Source organism: Polyodon spathula, chromosome 2 (genome assembly GCF_017654505.1).
Source record: "Polyodon spathula isolate WHYD16114869_AA chromosome 2, ASM1765450v1, whole genome shotgun sequence".
NCBI lineage: Eukaryota > Metazoa > Chordata > Actinopteri > Acipenseriformes > Polyodontidae > Polyodon > Polyodon spathula.
The window spans coordinates 20,843,274-20,862,475 of record NC_054535.1 but is presented as its reverse complement, the minus strand read 5'-3'; the positions used below and the strand labels follow the sequence as shown (position 1 = coordinate 20,862,475).

At 37.7% G+C, this 19,202-nt stretch overlaps 1 protein-coding gene across 3 annotated transcripts; it reads right to left on the bottom strand.

Moving 5' to 3' along the window:
- Positions 1-5,102: 5,102 nt before the first annotated feature.
- LOC121331189 lies at positions 5,103-19,202 on the bottom strand. Of its 3 annotated transcripts, none has more exons than XM_041278421.1 (5): positions 19,097-19,202; positions 16,640-16,787; positions 14,355-14,535; positions 8,627-9,177; positions 5,103-6,240 (listed from the first exon to the last, which is right to left on the bottom strand). In XM_041278421.1, exons 2-5 carry the CDS (start codon positions 16,760-16,762, stop codon positions 5,224-5,226), a joined length of 1,872 nt encoding a protein of 623 aa, XP_041134355.1. In that variant the 5' UTR covers positions 16,763-16,787; positions 19,097-19,202; the 3' UTR covers positions 5,103-5,223. The 3 variants fall into 3 exon arrangements, with proteins under 3 accessions (XP_041134355.1, XP_041134350.1, XP_041134361.1); XM_041278416.1 differs by having other exon boundaries at positions 8,615-9,177; positions 19,097-19,201; XM_041278427.1 differs by lacking the exon at positions 16,640-16,787 and having other exon boundaries at positions 8,615-9,177; positions 19,097-19,180.

The window sequence follows — 19,202 nt, the reverse complement described above, 5'->3', positions numbered from 1 at the left end:
CAAACCCAACTGAACACAAAGAGCATATTAAAAAAAAAATAATAATAATAATAATAAAAAAAAAAAAAAACATACTTTGTGTTCAACTAAGCATACCATAACCATAGAGACCTCTGAGTATCATGCAAAACAGTATCTTCATAACATATGTCCATAGAATGAACAAAAAAAAAAAAAAAGTGATTTATACATTCTAAGAATGATTCTGATTTGAACTTGGATAAGAAATCCCTTTCAAAGTTTCATCACAGTTAGATCAGTGGTTCTCCATATACCCTGTAATTCAGAGATCTTGATACACTCAGTAACTTGTGCTAATGTCACTATACCCGACATTTTAATAGTAGTAGTAATAATAATAATAATAATAATAATAATAATAATAATAATAATAGTACTTTTTAAAATTAGTTTATTGCTATGGCCCCTACTTCGTTTCATACAGCATATAATGTATATACTGTACAGCTTACAAGGTTTTGATTTTTAAAAAACAAAATGCATTTTTTATTCCATTACATATTTTTGTGACTTACTAAAAGTGCATACAGCAAACTTGTATCTCTATAAATTACCAGCTTGGTAATCAACATTTTTGTTTAATAGATAGGACACATCAGTGTAAAAAAGTATACATTAGAATTACATAATCTGTGATGTGATGTTTTGTAATGTGATATTTTGTAATGTGATAAGGGCATCTGCTAAGAAATAAATAAATAATAGTATTATTTTATATAGTAATAATATTACATTTATTATGGACTTTGATTGGGTGGGATCCTAAAACCTGTTATACAGGAAGTTGTTTATTATTGTGTGACACGATAAACTGGCTCCACTCAAATCTACAGAACATGATACATAACTCTGGAGAAGGTTTTTATGTATGCTTATAAAACAATCATTCTACCTGCGGAGAGCAGTCAACATCCTGGGAGAACAAGCTCATTACTAAAGACAGAATTATATAATGCATTTGTTTCATACACTTTTAAGAGCTAACTTTGTTGGTTGGGTTTTTAGAAACTCTGCAATGACTCTAAGAACTAAACAAAGCATGTGATACAATAAACTTGACAAGCAGGTCTTATATTTCAACATTATCATGTACTGTAACCAGTAACAATTGAGCTGTTTAACTCATTGTTCCACTGTAATAAAAGCAAAAAGCAGAAATGTATTTAGGACAAAGTTTACCTTTCATTTCTGATTTAGTCCCTTGGGGCATTCCTCTTCATTTAAAGATATCTATTATTGAGAACGGCACTTTCTTCCAGTCTTGAACTTCAGTCTGAAACGCAGTTCTGTACAGTGTGTGTGCGTGTGCGTGTGTGTGTGTGTGTGTGTAGATTTCAATGGGTTTAAAGTTCACTTGGATTCTAAGCAGTTTATTATGTTTACAGGCATGTATCATGTCTAAATGTTGCCTTTTTCAATATAAATCTGCATAAACCAGACTCATGACCATGACTGAAACTACAGTATCTGGAGTGTTGCTTTTTTAATCCATTACATTTTACATTATTTTACTTTACTTTTTCTTGGAGAACAACAGCAATAGTTGAACAAAGTCTAACACAAATGAAAAATATAAACTGGCATTTTAAGCCTGGTATGCAAATACAGCAGGAGACAGTTTCATGTATGTCAAGGATGTTAACCTTGCTTCTGATTGGTTAATTTCATTCCAGTCGCGTGACGAAAAAAAAAGTATTATTTGCGTCCAGTATGGAAGCAGCTTTAGGCGCAGCAAATCAATCTTAGTTGGTTTTCAATAATCTCTCTCACAAAGCAATACATGAATGTGATCAAAGGTCAAGTTATGTAAATTACCATTATGTGAATGCAGTGACATCAAAAACAAAAGCGGTTGCCAAAGCTGATAACTTTTCATTTTATTCAAGAACACACAACAGCGTGATTCATTATTCAGGTTATTCTGTTGTTGGATTTTAATAAATGTAAGGATAGGATTCAAAATGAGATCCTGTTACAAACGTATTCGCCAGGGTAGCATTCACTATGGAAAAGGTATTCAATGTTACATCTTTGAATATAATATTCAAAATAAACGTTGTAATAGTGTGTTACTATTAAAACAAACAAACAAACAAAAAAGAGTTTCTAAAAATATACTACCCCTTTACTGAACACCATACATGGTAAGCTATATTGTACTAGGTAACAATAGTGAAAATCTGATACACAGATTGCAGGATACATTCTGACTTACCTCACAATGCTAGGAAAGGATACCACACACACACACATACACACTGATCATTTTTCATATAAATACCATGAGGTTATTTATTATGAGATCAAACCAGATAAAAATGTGGGCATGTCACTCACCCTCTGCGTGCTAAATACAAAAATCACGACTGAAGGGATGCAGGGCTTGGTACTTCTAACAACCACTGATTTTTGGGGGTGACTGAACTAAGGTGGGGTCATATAGATCTGTATAATTATCTACAGTGGCTTGCGAAAGTATTGACCCCCCTTGGCATTTTTCCTATTTTGTTGCCTTACAACCTGGAATTAAAATGGATTTTTATTTGAATTTCATGTAATGGACATACACAAAATAGTCCAAATTGTTGAAGTGAAATGAAAAAAATAACTTGTTTAAAAAAATTCTAAAAAATAAATAACAGAAAAGTGGTGCATGCATATGTATTCACCCCCTTTGCTATTAAGCCTCTAAATAAGATCAGGTGCAACCAATTACCTTCAGAAATCACATAATTAGTTAAAGTCCAACTGTGTGCAATCTAAGTGTCACATGATCTGTCACATGATCTCAGTATATATACACCTGTTCTGAAAGGCGCCAGAGTCTGCAACACCACTAAGCAAGGGGCACCACCAAGCAACGGCACCATGAAGACCAAGGAGCTCTCCAAACAGGTCAGGGACAAAGTTGTGGAGTACAGATCAGTGTTGGGTTATAAAAAAATATCAGAAACTTTCAACATCCCACGGAGCACCATTAAAGCCATTATTAAAAAATGGAAAGAATACGGCACCACAACAAACCTGGCAAGAGAGGGCCGCCCACCAACACTCACGGACCAGGCAAGGAGGGCATTAATCAGAAAGGCAACAAAGAGACCAAAGATAACCCTGAAGGAACTGCAAAGCTCCACAGCGGAGACTGGCGTATCTGTCCATAGGATCACTTTAAGCCGTACACTCCACAGAGCTGGGCTTTACGGAAGAGTGGCCAGAAAAAAGCCACTGCTTAAAGAAAAAAATAAGCAAACACGTTTGGTGTTCACCAAATGGCATGTGGGAGACTCCCCAAACATATGGAAGAAGGTACTCTGTTCAGATGAGACTAAAATTGAGCTTTTTGGCCATCAAGGTAAACGCTATGTCTGGCGCAAACCCAACACCTCTCATCACCATGAGAACACAATCCCAAAGTGAAGCATGGTGGTGGCAGCATCATGCTGTGGGGATGTTTTTCATCGGCAGGGACTGGGAAACTGGTCAGAATTGAAAGAATGATGGATGGCACTAAATACAGGGAAATTCTTGAGGGAAACCTGTTTCAGTCTTCCAGAGATTTGAGACTGGGACGGAGGTTCACCTTCCAGCAGGACAATGACCCTAAGCATACTGCTAAAGCAACACTCGAGTGGTTTAAGGGGAAACATTTAAATGTCTTGGAATGGCCTAGTCAAAGCCCAGACCTCAATCCAATTGAGAATCTGTGGTATGACTTAAAGATTGCTGTACATTGCTGTTTTCTGTTTTTTTGTCTTATTTCTTGTTTGTTTCACAATAAAAAATATTTTGCATCTTCAAAGTGGTAGGCATGTTGTGTAAATCAAATGATACAAACCCCCAAAAAATCAATTTTAATTCCAGGTTTTAAGGCAACAAAACAGGAAAAATGCCAAGGGGGGGGGGGGGGGGGGGGGGGGTCAATACTTTCGCAAGCCACTGTATATTAATAAATAGACAGAGATCCACAGAAGAAGAATGCCACTGGGGGATATAATGTGGTTTCTGACCAGCAACAAGCTTTGTCACACACATCAGTGGTAGAAAAGTTTAGTTTTCTCAAAAATAAGAGTTGTCTGAGTTCAAATCCACTATAAAAAATTTTGATTTTAAAATGTGGCTAGTCAAACAGTGCTTAGATGAAAATACATTTTGTCTAATGTAGATTTGGTTTTGTTTTAGAGAACAATGCAGTTATACTTCAAATTGCTTAAAAACACAAATGGCCAGATTCTCCGAACTACTGATACGCTGTTTTCGGCAAGGATAAAACTTCACTTGCAATTCTAAAAATGAATACAAAAAAAAAAAAAAAACTATTTAAAACTAGTGATGGGCACCAATATTGCTATTTTACTATGATATTGACATTGTTCGATATGGATAACAATTTCCATATTGCGATATCGTGGGATTTTTGCATCATCAATAACATTTTCGAAACTTGAGCTATTGATGAAATAAACATGGTGTATCTAACTATTATGGTAAAAAAAAAAAAAATTCTTTAACTTTTAATCAATAATATCAATTTGCTATCTACTAAGCAAAACTGAGTTGTGCTTACATTTTAACTTTTTTTTTTTTTTTCGTAAACCTATGCATTTTGCTAGTGTAAATTACCCAACACTAATGTAAGTGCATACAGCACTGAGGCAGGGCAGGAGCCCTGTGTATGAAGAAGTATTTTTTTGTGTAAATGTTTATTGTAAATCGTGTGTATTTATTGTAATAAATTAATGATGTACTTGACTCTCCTGGGAGAGCCAGTCTGCGGTGTGATTACCAGCTGTGGAATCTAATCAGCAGGTAGGTGTGTTCCAGCGGGGCATCAGGTATAAAATTGTTCAATTTATTCACCTTAGTGCTGCTAAACAACCAATGCCAACTGGACTAAAGCTGAAATTTGGTGACGTGTGTGTGAATGAGTGAGTGAACCAGGGTTGGAAACCAAAGAGTGAGTAAGCAAGTCGAAACCGTCAACAGCCAGATGAGTAGCCGGAGTTCGTTTATTATTGAACAGAGAAGATCAGTTCAGAGATTGTAGATGAATTTCTAACAATAACTGTGTGAATATAGTAATTGTTACAGCTGTGTATTTAAAACAGGATTAATTTATCTGACTTTTCACATATCCGCCCTTACTCTGGTCCCACCGCAATCGGATACGCGATGGACTACTGTACTTTGATTTTCATAGGCAGCCTACTTTTTTATATATCGCCACGACAGCACAGCAACAACTGATAAAGCAGCAATGGCAATCGCTGGGACAAGGTAGGCATCAAACTGCCTACTTGCATCACCTCTGGGCTCTCTCTGGCTGTTTCCAGGGGACTGCAGTGGGACGGATCGTAAATTCTCTCGCTCGCGTGGATGTGAACTTGCATGCGGACACTCTGAGTCAGACCATGAATGACAATTCTTTTCTTTTCTGAAGCCTACAAACTGATTTGGAGCTTGATCATCGATACTAGGATTTTGTGAATGGTGCATCTCATTCTGTCTCACATCTGAGAAACTGGAAGTCACCTCCGGCATTTCGTACAGCTCTGTGGTTTCTCTTCCACTTGTACTATGATGACTGTGCCATGGTTCAGTTGAGCTTGTTCTATTTCCCTTGCTGTGCTCTCCTCCATTAACGGTACAGTTTTCCAAAGGACCACGTGCCCCACTTGTTTCGGGACTTTGAGCAAGTTTTTGGAAAGTGTCATGCTGATCTTGTATCATATGGGGGTTATTAACATCCACGAAACTCTCCATCAGACTTGGGTTCTGATAGCCCTGTAACGCCTGGATCTTCTCCTCTTTGTTGTATTCTTCAGTGTTGAAGGAGCTATTGTGCACAGCACTTAGGCAGAGAGACGACGCAGAGGTGTCATGGGACAGGCTACTGTTATCTTCAGGCCCACTGGGTGGCATTCCCCTGATAGGGTTCTCAGGGACCTGTCTGACACCAGATATGGAGGGGTTTTCTGTTACACCACCAGAAATCTCAAGCCGACTGTAGCTCACAGAGCAAGGCTGATTATCAATATTGGTTGATCTTAGTATGCCAGGCTTACTTAAATATTCTTCTTTCATGGATTCTGTAGTGGTCCCTCTGATTGATGAGATGACCTGAGGGTAGCCAGGGCCTGCAGATGGCCTCCCGCAAGAATCCACAGACCTACTGATTCTGCTTTCCTGGGGTGTCCCTGTAAGCTGATGGTTTGTGTCAGTCTGAAAGATATGGAAACATTATTACAAATATTCTATACATTAAGTTAAGACTGTGTGTGGGGGTGTCTCTTGTTATTATGAGAAAACTAATTCCATGCAGTTTGGGAGAGAGAACCGCCAAGTGAAACAAAACAGCTCTCTCTGTCTGCTCAATGATTTCTTTTATAACAGGAGACACTCAACAAACAACACGTTAACCTATTAACCATTACAAACAATTTAATATTTTACTTATAAACTACAGTTAAACATAACTGTTGTTGTCTTTAAACTTCAGAACCAAGAAGTGTTATCTATACAGAAATAAGACAACCCTTTACTGGTTTATTTCTCATACATGATTTATAATTATTAATGTTATTTAACGAAGAATAACAATTTATATTAATAACAATATATAGTTCAACACAATTAAAAAGCACTTTCTTCATTCACTAACACACAATTGCAACACTGCACTCTACACTGGGAATCACTGAAATGCAAGTAACAATGAACGACATAGTTATAGAAGACAGGGTTGGGAATACTATTTGTATTTGACCTTTTCTATTATTTCAAGTGCCTGACAGAGCTGCCTGGTTGCACTTGCACCAGTTAGATAATGTGCATCTCTTACATGCTGCCCTAGTTTACTATGTAGAATATACTGCCTAGCTCTCATATAAAGCCCAACCTTTATAAAATAATGTAACACCCAATGCCCCCGTGTGAAAAAGTAATCGCCCCCTTAGACTCAGTAACTGGTTACGCCACCCTTAGCAGCAGTAAGTGCAACAAATTGCTTCCTGCAGTTATTGATCAGTCTCTCACAGAGTCGTGGGGGAATTTTGGCCCACTCCTTCATGCAGAACTGCTTCAACTCAGTGACATTTGTGGGTTTTTGAGCATAAACTGCTCGTTTCAGGTCCTGCCACAACATCTCAATGAGGTTTAGGTCTGGACTTTGACTAGGCCATTCCAAAACTTAAAATTTCTTGTTCTTCAACCATTCTGATGTAGACTTGCTTGAGTGTTTCGAATCATTGTCTTGCTGCATGACCCAGCTGCTCTTCAGCTTCAGCTCACGGATGGATGGCCTGACATTCTCCTGTAGAATTCTCTGATACAAGCAGAATTCATGGTTCCTTCAATGATGGCAAGTCATCCAGGTCCGGCTGCAGCAAAGCATCCCCAAATCATGACGCTACCACCACCTTACTTGACCGTTGGTATTAGGTTCATATTGTGGACTCTTGAGGATCATCCAGGTGCTTTTTGACAAACTTGAGACAAGCATTCATGTTCTTTTTAGTGAGCAGTGGTTTCTGCCTTGCTACTCTGCTATGAATTCCATTTTTGCCCAGTGTCTTTCTAATGATAGAGTCATGAACACTGACCTTAGCCGAGATGAGAGAGGCCTGCAGATCCCTGGATGTTATTCTAGGGTTCTTTGTGACTTTATGCCTTGCTCTTGCAGAGATTTTGAGAGATGGCCACTCCTGGGAAGATTCACTGCTGTCCCAAACCTTCTCCATTTGGACAATGTGGCTCTGACTGTGGTTTGTTGGAGCCCCTGAGCCTTAGAAATGGATTTGTAACCCTTTCCAGACTGATAGGCATCAACAACTTTTTTCCGAAGGTCTTCAGGAATTTCTTTTGATCGTGGCATGATGTGCCACGAGAACCTGTGTGCTGACAACTACACTCTGATGGTAAGGGCCAAAGTTAGTCAGATTTATATTGGGCAGAGCTGGCCCAAATCAGGCCTGATTGTTAACCAAAGTATTCAAACAGCTGTCCCTAATTATCCCTTTAACTGGGTTGAGTTAACTAGGGGGCAATAACTTTTTCACACCTGAAGACTGCATGTTTGATTACCTTGCACACCAAACAAATGAAAGAAGCACTAAACTTTGGTGTGATTTTTTCTCACAGATTCCCTCTATATACTACTACAACCCACAAAAAGATCTGACCAAATTAAATGTGAAAAATGTGCAAAAATGCAGAAAATCAGAAAGTTGGGCAAATACTTTTTCATGGCACTGTATATTCATTGGTAATATATTTGCTTTTTGATTATCCAGATAATTTCATGTTAGATGGTGCTAAAATGCTTATCAAAGATTTTAAAAGAGCAATGTGAAGCTGCCATTTATACCATGGTGCAGCAGGAAAAGAGATTGCATACTACCAAAATACATAAAAGTTTCACCAAAATAAAGGAATTTGCTCTACATTCAACAGGTCAACACATTAATGCAAATTACCTCAATGACAGCATGTATAAAGTTTGTTCAGGGGCTAGAGGCACATTAGATTAATATCACAAAATAAATTAGTTTGGTCGACCAACTTAGCATTGGCAAGGAGATTTAACTGTGAAAAATACCTGATTTCTTACTGTATCAGAGTTGCTATCTGGATGTCCCATAACACTTGGCACTGCATTATAGTTGGTATGTGGAGGTCCAGTTTCCTGAACTGGGGACTTAAGCTCAACCTGGTATCTTCTGCTGTTCCCCTCCGGACTGGACGAAACTGCAGAAGGGCCAGGGGCACCATCTGGCTCTGATTGAGAGGTTGCACGGTAGTCATGAGAGTGGGAAGTAGCACCCTGAGGGAGGTTTGGTGGCAAGAATGTCTGAACACTGGCATTAGATACAGGATATGGAGGAGCGAGGGGAGACTGAGAAGGAGAATGTAAGACCTGAGCAAGAGATTCTGGAGGATTCTGTGAAGGAGTTGCAACTGCTGGGGATACATCTGGATTATTAGGGGCCTGGGTAGCAGAGTAAGGTGGAGGGGGTGACTGAATTCCATAGGTGTGGACTGCAGGTCGGGCTATGGGGGCAGAATGCAGGGGACTAGGATGTAGAGAAGGAGCTACTGCTGGTGGAGCAACTGATACAGAAGGGGCAGTTTGTTGCTGGGGAGCAGGGACTGTGTTGCCACCTATAAAATAAAGCAAACAATGTCTAGATTACCAGAACAGCATTTGTAAATTAATTGTGTTACATTGCTAAATGCCTCATTATAGTTAAATAAATGACTTTACACTCCACCCAACTTACAATGACCATCAACCTTTTTTCATTAACAAATTATTAAATGTACTGGTATACAGTAGTTTCCACATATAGGAACATGTCCTAAGAGAACACTTTGCATGAGGTGAAACTGATTTTTCCCATTGTAAATGCTCCAGCTAAAGGAACAGGAACATCGCTTAAAAGAACACCTTCTTAATTTTTTTTTAAAAAGAACACTTTCTTGGTAGTGATTCGTTCACAACTGATACAGTACTGTTTTGTAAAACTTGTCATCTTGTTAGCACGAGCGTCTTGAAGGACACTTATCGATTTACTAATCTTTCCAGAAACGGCGTCATATCGTTGAATTGTTTTGTACAGTTTTATGATTTCCACGAGTGTACCTCATCGCTACAAAATGGCAAGTAAACAAATGGCAAAATGTGCCGCTGTTTCTCTTGCTACACACATTTGGAAACTGTTCGAGCTCGTGAAAAAACCCTGATTCAGACACAAGCTGCCAAGCAATCTCTCATTCTGATGAGTTGCTTCACCATTATGTTAAATAATGTGCATGTCTTGTATATTGCTGCTGCATCTTTTAACTTGTGTAGGGGTGTTGTGTTAATTTAGTTTGACAGTTAGTTTTTTAACGCCAACTTAACCATAAGTAACAGCCATTATTTTTGCTTCTGCCATTCTGATAGCCCGAAACATACTCGCCAGCTAATTTCATTGTGATTTAGGCTTTTTGACCATGTTGTTTTGATTTTGTTTTATTAACATTAGTTTGTCATTATTATTATACTTTATTAACATACACTTGCCTATTGTTTTGCTTTTATGTATTCAATTCAATTTATATGTTGATGTATGTGTATCATGACAAGTAATACATATGTATTTATTTATTGATTGATTCATATTGTCTTAGAGAACACTTTGTCTATAACAACACTTCTCTTGCTTCTCGAGGGGTGTTCGCTTAGCCGGAGACTACTGTATTTCTTTACAGGATTCAACAGAGTTCCCATAATTAATAGGTGGACATAAGCACCACATCTGTAATGTTGGTATTTAATAATTAAGTTTGACTATATACAGAGCAGACAGACAGGCAAGATAATATAGTATTTTATTTTAATAGACAGACATGAGTTTGTGTGGTTTTTTTTTTTTTGCTTTTTGCCAACTTGTTTAATAACATTTAGTGTTGCCGTGTTGTGCAATAATTATATCTTGTACATTTGTATTTGAAAAATAATCATGTTAATGAGGCCTAGCATGCAATGTATATACACTCAGTGTACAAAACGTTAGGAACACCTTCCTAATATTGAGTTGCACCCCCTTTTGCCCTCAGAACAGCCTCAATTCGTCGGGGCATGGCCTCTACAAGGTGTCAAAAGCGTTCCACAGTTCCAATGCTTCTGTGTCAAGTTGGCTGGTAGTGGATCTCTACTCTGACTAGCTTGTTCCATCTCATCCCACAGATGCTCAATTGGATTGAGATCTGGTGACTGGGCAGGCCACTGCAGTAAGCTGAATTCACCGTCATGTTCGTGAAACCATTCCTGGACAATCCTACCCTTGTGGCATGGAATTATCCTGCTGAAAAAATCCATTAGCAGATGGATGCACTGTTGCCATGCAGGGATGCATCTGATTGGCAATGATGTTCAGATATCCTGTGGCATTCAAACGTTGCTCTACTTTTATCAAGGGGCCCAATGTGTTCCATGAAAACACACCCCCCACCATCTCACCACCACCACCACCAGCCTGCAATGTTGACACGCAGCATGATGGATGCGTGTACTCATGTGGTTTTCTCCATACCCTAGTCCTCCCATCAGTGTGAAACAGCAGAAACCGGGATTCATCAGACCAGGCAATGTTTTTCCAATCCTCCAGTGTCCACTGTTTTCTTTCCTTAGCCCACTGCAACCGCAGTTTCTGGTGTTTTGCTGAAAGAAGTAAAACTCTGTTAGGTCGTCGGCTGCCATACCCCATTTGTGTCAAGGTACGACGAGTTGTACATTCTTTTATGGGTCGGCACCAATGTTGTACTGGACTGTCAGTTGATTAACTGTAGCCCGTCTGCTGCTCTGAACAATTCGCGTCAACCTCTTTTGGCCTCTTTCATCAATGAACCATTTTCGACCACTGGCCTGCCGTTTGCTGGATGTCCTTTGGGTGGTGGACCATTCTTGATACACACAGGAAACTGCTGAGTGTGAAAAACCCAGCAGCGTTGCAGTTCTTGACACACTCAAACTGGCGCGCCTCGCACCTACTACCATACCCCATTCAACGGCACTTACATCTTTTGTTTTGCCCATTTACCCTCTGAATGGCACACACATACAATCCATGTCTCAACTGTGTCAAGGCTTAAAAATCCTTCTTTAACCTGTCTATCCTTGATCTACACTGATTGAAGTGGATTTAACAGGTTATATCAATAAGGGATCATAGCTTTCACCTAGATTCACCTCGTCTGTCTATTTCATGGAAAGAGCAGGTGTTCCTAATGTTTTGTACACTCAGTGTATGTGCTCTGATAGAAAGGACTAGGACTGGCTACAGTTTACACCAGAGGTGGCCAAACCAAGGCTTCCCAGTATTTCAAGTGCAGCTCCTGTTGAAATGCTGGGCGACACACCCTTTGTGACTCGAATGAACTGAAGAAAGAATAGTAAGCTAAAAGAGAAAAAGTTCAAATAAACACAAGTTTATTATTTGTGTTCTCTGTATTCACTCTTGTTTATTATTCTTTCTTCTCTCCCCTTCACTCTCTTCAGTTTCTTTGAGCCTGAATGTTCGCTGCAACGAAATCTCGTCGCTTGATGACCTTCCGACACTGCACGCTATTTCAATCACCTTGAGCGAAAGCCGGATGTGCAGTTGAAAGTGAATTTCATAATTTTGAATTAAGTGCTTGTTTGTTTTGTGGAGACGATGGCATTAAGCAAACCATCCACGAGTAATAAATGAAAGTATGATGCTTTATGGCAGACATGACCAGTGCTAAGCAACTTGCTGCCCTAGGCAAAGTTAACATGGCACCCTTAAAGTAGTCAGGTAATGATTATTTTATTTATTTTTAAAATCAGCGGGTTTTTGATTCAGCTTGTACTGTGCAACCACTCACTGTGCTCGCTTCTGCTTTGAAAAATTTTATGGACCATGTACAGATTTTAAATTGGGTTTCCCACGATATAAGGGATTTTGAAATGAATGGTTCAAAACTTCAATTATGTCATCATTTTAAACTGTAATATGAAACGAAACGTACCTGTTTAAAATGTATGTTTTGGCAAAAGCATTAACAACGTTCCATTGATATTGCAAATTAGCTTTATAATGCTTAACAACTATACTACAGAAGAACAAAACACTACAGGGAAATAGTCAACATTTTAAAAAAGGTATTTTGTGGTTCAAATACTAATGTTAAAATAAGCCTAGCAGACCGAAAAGATACAGCTTTTTATATTACGCAGCACACATTCTGGATCACAATTTAACATGAATCTGTGCCATCAAATGATCTAATGAGTTGGAAAACAAAGGTATATCTAAACAGAACTATTTACACTACAGTGTTATCAAAAACACATTCCCAATATACTGCATATTTTGAAAATACAAACTTGTACAAAAAAGGGCTGCAGGGCAACACAGACGTTGTCATGCCAACTATTACCTTCCCCAATACTGGCAGTCTAATTACACACACAGTAATTAAACTAACTTCATACTTTTAGAATATATGCACATATCCAGATGCATACTTTATTTTTCTTTTTTTAAGGGTAAGAACATAGTCTTTTAAACATGAAGGCTGCAAACAGCATGTGTATGCACAGGAAATACATAAAGACAAAATACAGCACTTCACAAGTTTATCATTATATTAAAACATTTCTCAGTTGTAATTGAGATATATGAATGGCTTATCACGGACCAATTGAATAACCTGACACTGTTAATGCACTGGTGATGATGGGAGTCTGTAAGCCTGAAAAAATACATACATTATTATCAACTCCCAAAGACATGGAACTGTTTCCATCATTGTATGAAGATGGAATTTGATAACCTTTCTTTTTCTGGTTTTAAGGATCATATTTGGGAATTGCCAATGCTTCTACATCAGTCCACATTAATAAGTGGATATGTCTTACTTATTCTGTTCTTTGATCTCTGAATGCTGCTGATTAAGTCTGAACCACACATTTTATTGTGTTGTTTGTACTACGCAATTATCATTTTATTGTTTTCCAGGACCTCCTTGTAAACAAGGCCTTGGTCATTGGGTATATCTCCTGGTTAAACAAATAAATAAAACAGCACACAAATGCTAGATACTGTAATATTGTCGTGTGTTTAATGCTATGACATGTACATCTATTTGGTTGGTTCCGTAAGATGTAGTTGTACCATTTAGTCGTCATGTCAGATGTTGTCGACACTGTACCAAGAATCAACGTATGTGCCAGTGTCCCCAACCTGTCTTATAATCCTTATGTATGTTATTATGGACATGTTTTAATAACCGTGACAAACATATGTACCCAAATGGTGTTACATTATTTGTAATAATATATATATATATATATATATATATATATATATATATATATATATATATATATATATATATATATGATATAGAGTATATAATGGATATATTTATATATAAATGGATAAATATTTAGTGACAACAAAATATACCGTTAGCATTTTAGTGGATGACTTTCTATTCACAAGGATCTATAAGGTGGACCCCTTTCCTACAATTGATGACCATAAATGTAACACTTGCTATGGAAATTGTTTAACCTTTAAGGGAACTACTATACGGTATTGTATGCTGCATTTGAAGTTATTTAACTTGTCTAGTGCCATCTTTAAACAACTTCAGTCCACAGATATGTTTAGCCTGATGAGATTAAATTGTTTAAAGTTGTTGCGCACATTGAATCCTGTCACATCACAGTAGATTTACTCACCAGAATTCGAATTCTAAAGAAAACTGAATTACACAGTTTATGTTTACCAGCATATTTTACAGCAGCCAACTTGGTAACTCACTCTGAGGGTTGTTGAGTCTGGAATACTCTCTCTCGAGTTCGCTGGCCAGGTCATCCTGCTCAAGCCTTTTAAGAGCTATAATAAACTCGCTTGGCCAGTTTCTTCTGCGCTTGAGACAATCGAAAAACCTCTGCATAGCAACATGATTACCACACATATCATTTTTGGCATTAATTTCCTCCTAAAAGAAAAAAGAAAACATACACACATATATATAATTATACACACACACACACACACACACACATATATATATATATATATATATATATATATATATATATATAATATATATACACATACAGCTCTGGAAAAAATTAAGAGACCACTGCAAAATTATCAGTTTCTCTGGTTTTACTATTTATAGGTATGTGTTTGGGTAAAATTAACATTTTTGTTTTATTCAATAAACTACTGACAACATTTCTCCCAAATTCCAAATAAAAATATTGTCATTTAGAGCATTTATTTGCAGAAAATGACAACTGGTCAAAATAACAAAAAAGATGCAGTGTTGTCAGACCTCGAATAATGCAAAGAAAATAAGTTCATATTCATTTTTAAACAAAACAATACTGATGTTTTAACTTAGGAAGAGTTCAGAAATCAATATTTGGTGGAATAACCCTGATTTTCAAGAACAGCTTTCATGCGTCCTGGCATGCTCTCCACCAGTCTTTCATATTGATGTTGGGTGACTTTATGCCACTCCTGGCGCAAAAATTCAAGCAGCTCGGCTTTGTTTGATGGCTTGTGACCATCCATCTTCCTGATCACATTCCAGAGGTTTTCAGTGGGGTTCAGGTCTGGAGACTGGGCTGGCCATGACAGGGTCTTGATCTGGTGGTCCTCCATCCACACCTTGATTGACCTGGCTGTGTCGCATGGAGCATTGGCCTGCTGGAAAAACCAATCCTCAGAGTTGGGGAACATTGTCAGAGCAGAAGAAAGCATGTGTTCTTCCAGGACAACCTTGTACTTGGTTTGATTCATGTGTCCTTCACAAAGACAAATCTGCCCAATTCCAGCCTTGCTGAAGCACCCCCAGATCATCACCGATCCTCCACCACATTTCACAGTGGGTGCGAGACACTGTGGCTTGTAGGCCTCTCCAGGTCTCCGTCTAACCATTAGACGACCAGGTGTTGGGCAAAGCTGAAAATTGGACTCATCAGAGAAGATGACCTTACTCCAGTCCTGTACGGTCCAATCCTTATGGTCTTTTGCAAACCTCAGCCTAGCTCTTCTTTGCTTCTCACTGATGAAGGGCTTTTTTCTAGCTTTGCACGACTTCAGCCCTGCCCCTAGAAGCCTGTTTCGAACCGTCCTCGCCGTGCACTTCACCCCGGCTACCGTTTGCCATTCTTTTTGTAGGTCACTGGATGTCATCCTACGGTTGCTGAGTGACATTCGAATGAGTTGGCGGTCATCCCGGTCAGTAGAGAGTTGTTTTCGCCCTCTGCCGGTCTGTAGCTTTGTTGTCCCCAATGGGTGCTGCTTGACCTTGTTCTTGTGAACCTCCGTCTTCGAAATTTTAAGGATGGAAGCAACCCGATGCTCACTGTATCCCTCTGCCAGTAAAGCCAGAATTTAACCCTTCTTTTCCTCACTCAAAACTTTCCTTTTCAACTCTTTGGGCATGGTCACTAGTTATTTTTTGATTCCAATTACTTTTGAGGTACTACTAGCACTGTTTTGCCATCCAGCTGCTCCTATTGCAAGAGGATAGTGATGACCACAGGAGTGGTTTTTATACTTTTCCTCGTTAAATAAGATTTGGTTCAGGTGATCCCCTAATCATTACCTCATTCAGTAGAATGAGGTGTGCCTGTGTTGGAATTCAACAGACACTGGAACGGAATGGCTGCCATACATGTAGAGATGCTGATTTAAGAAAAATTTACAGTGGTCTCTTAATTTTTTTCAGAGCCTTATATATATATAGTAGCAGGCTTGACGAGTTATTAAAAACAAAACAAAGGGACATGGAGAAGAAGGCCAACAAGACAGAATGTGTGGTTATGACAAACATTACTAGTTAATGGAAAGACTAACAATATGTGCACTTAAACTGGTCATTTCTTTTACTTTACAGTGCAAATAACTTTTTAAAAACATTAGTTAATAAAAACAAAATTAACAACTCTACAAAAAAGGTATTATATTAGAAATCATATTTTTTATTTTTGTATCTAAGTATTTATTATAATAATAATAATAATAATAATAATAATAATAATAATAATAATAATAATAATAATACATAAATGTCAAGAAAAACTTACCTTGTCCATGTCAGTGAGACAGGAAATAAATGATAACACCTGGGTTGCCTTGATTCTTTCCACATAGCGGTACATGTTGGGCCGAATGTAGTCATTGTACAATTTATCACTTACAAAGGACATGTTTTAAATATCTTACAAAGGTGACCTAAACAATAAAAGGAAAAACATATCTGCTAAAAGCTGCACCTGCCAGTGAGAACATAAGCAACCCAACGAGCAAAAACAAAACACATAATATGGAACATCTGGAGTCCCTCTCTGCTGAATCATTTCCTTTATACTGCAGTAAGCCTATACATTTCTATATTTAAACCCAAGTCGGGTAAATCCCACACATTACAATGGCAAAAGCAAACCAAATGGCCGTAAACAGAAAAGTGAAGAATCAAGGGAATTCCAGGACAGGAAAGTTTTGCATGGTGTCTTATTAGGGAATCCCCCTTTTTGCTGTCATTCAAGGGGGGAGGTGGCCATTGGCGCCTCCTCAAGACACACCTGTTCAGACAGCATCTGTAAACTTCACAACTCTTGACTATACTGGACTATTTGGCACCCAATTGTACCAGTACTTGCATCAGCTTATACTTGCACTGAACTGCTCCATACCCTGCCGTAATCTACCACTGCTCTTAATTATAACTACTTCCTGCATCTTGTACTTAATTTTACTCATATATGTAACTTTACTCATGTTTTTTGTAATTGCTCTTTTTTGAAATCATTCTCATTCATTTACCATAGTTACCATGTACTCTGGACTGCACTCGTATAAGCAAATAATTTTATTTTAAGTTAACTGCGCTTAATCAAACTCCCTCTTAAATGTAATTACTTACTATATTCTTTATTTTGCTCTTGGATATAATCTTATTTTCTACTGATTTTACTGTACTTTATAACTGCTCTTATCTTTAATGTGGTATTTTGTAATGTGATATTCTGAAATGTGATATTTTGTATTAATAACAATAATAATAATAATAATAATAATAATAATAATAATAATAATAATAATAATAATAATAATAAACTTTATTTTGTACAGCACCCTTAAAAGCAGTCATCTCAGAGCGCTTCACAATTAATAGTACTGCAATAAATAAACAGATTATGCATAAAAGAAACACAAGGAGATAAAACAATCATAAAAATCATAAAAACGCCTTTCTAAAAAAGTCTTTAAATTAACTTTGAAAACACTCAAAGAAGCCGAGTCCCTGATCTCTAGTGGAATAGAGTTCCATAATTTGGGGGCAGATCAACAGAAGGCCCTGTCTCCCATAGAGCGCAGGCGATCAGGCGGGACACACAGCAGTCTGAGATCAGCAGAGCGGAGGTTGCGAGTGGGAGTGTAAAAAGATAACAGATCTGACAGATAAGTCGGAGCTAGCCCATGAAGAGCCTTATATGTCAGCATTAAAATTTTAAATTTTATTCTAAACCTGATAGGCAGCCAGTGCAAGGCCTCCAAGACAGGTGTGATGCGATCTCTCGAGCGGGACTGATTCAAAATTCTGGCTGCAAAATTTTGAACAATTTGCATTTTAGTGAGGATACTATTAGACACCCCAGAGAGCAGGGCGTTACAGTAATCGATCCTGGAGAAAACAAAAGCATTTTAATAATAATAATAATAATAATATAATAATAATAATAATAATAATAATAATACTAATAATGTGAAAATAAATAGGCATCCCTTTTTTGAATAAAACATACACTAAAACATTATATTAAGTTACCCTTTTTAACACTGACGAGAGTGCGATATACAGTAGGTGCCAACTGAATTTCTACAGCACTAATTGCGACGATATTAAGTAGGTTACCTGAAGTTGAAAAGAACACTTTTCAGAAATTGGAGAAACAGCCCAACATTATAAATATGTTTATTTTTAGTACAAGTCAATGATCTCCATCAAACAGGCTTTTTGCAGTGTACAATGTCACCTTTTAAGAATTATTTTTTGTTTGTTTTTGTTTTTATTATTTTAATGTTGCCTTACGCTTCAGCCCCTCCCCCACTGTAAAAGTCAAACTACGCCCATGTAGAGACAGACGAATTCGATATACTGGCAGTCACTGCTACTGACGGCTTTATTCGTTTTAATACAGTATTAGTGATACTTTTTTTTTCTCTACATTTATTGTAATGGTACAGTGTCGTGCTGAAAAAATCGAACTACTCTGAAAATTATAGTCAGTACAGGAGAATGTAAGAGCCCACTATTCAATAACAGTAGTAAAAAACAAAACAAAACAAAACAAACCCAAAACATACCGATTAAAATATAATTCAAAAATGCATTTAACATACATAACGTCGTTTTATTTGAATACGGAGGCCACCTATACAAAATGAATAAAACCACTCTTTTTTGGTAAATGTTATAAATATATAATTTTTTGTAAGGCAATAAGACATGTGGGTACAATAACGTTTACATTTCTTACCTGACAAGGTCAGACGCACACCAAATCAGTGTAACAGCGGTACCACTTTAGTTTCACTTTGTGAGTCTTCTTCCGTATTTGCGTCTCCTCTGCTCACATCGACACA

What these genes read in the sequence shown, in the direction of transcription:
- LOC121331189 (XM_041278416.1), bottom strand. Translation starts at nt 16,762, where the DNA reads ATGTCCTTTGTAAGTGATAAATTGTACAATGACTACATTCGGCCCAAC. An exon ending in CAGACTCAACAACCCTCAGA is followed by an intron (nt 9,178 to 14,354) that starts GTGAGTTACCAA and finishes TTTATTTTATAG; the next exon opens with GTGGCAACACAGTCCCTGCT. An exon ending in CTGATACAGTAAGAAATCAG is followed by an intron (nt 6,241 to 8,614) that starts GTATTTTTCACA and finishes CATATCTTTCAG; the next exon opens with ACTGACACAAACCATCAGCT.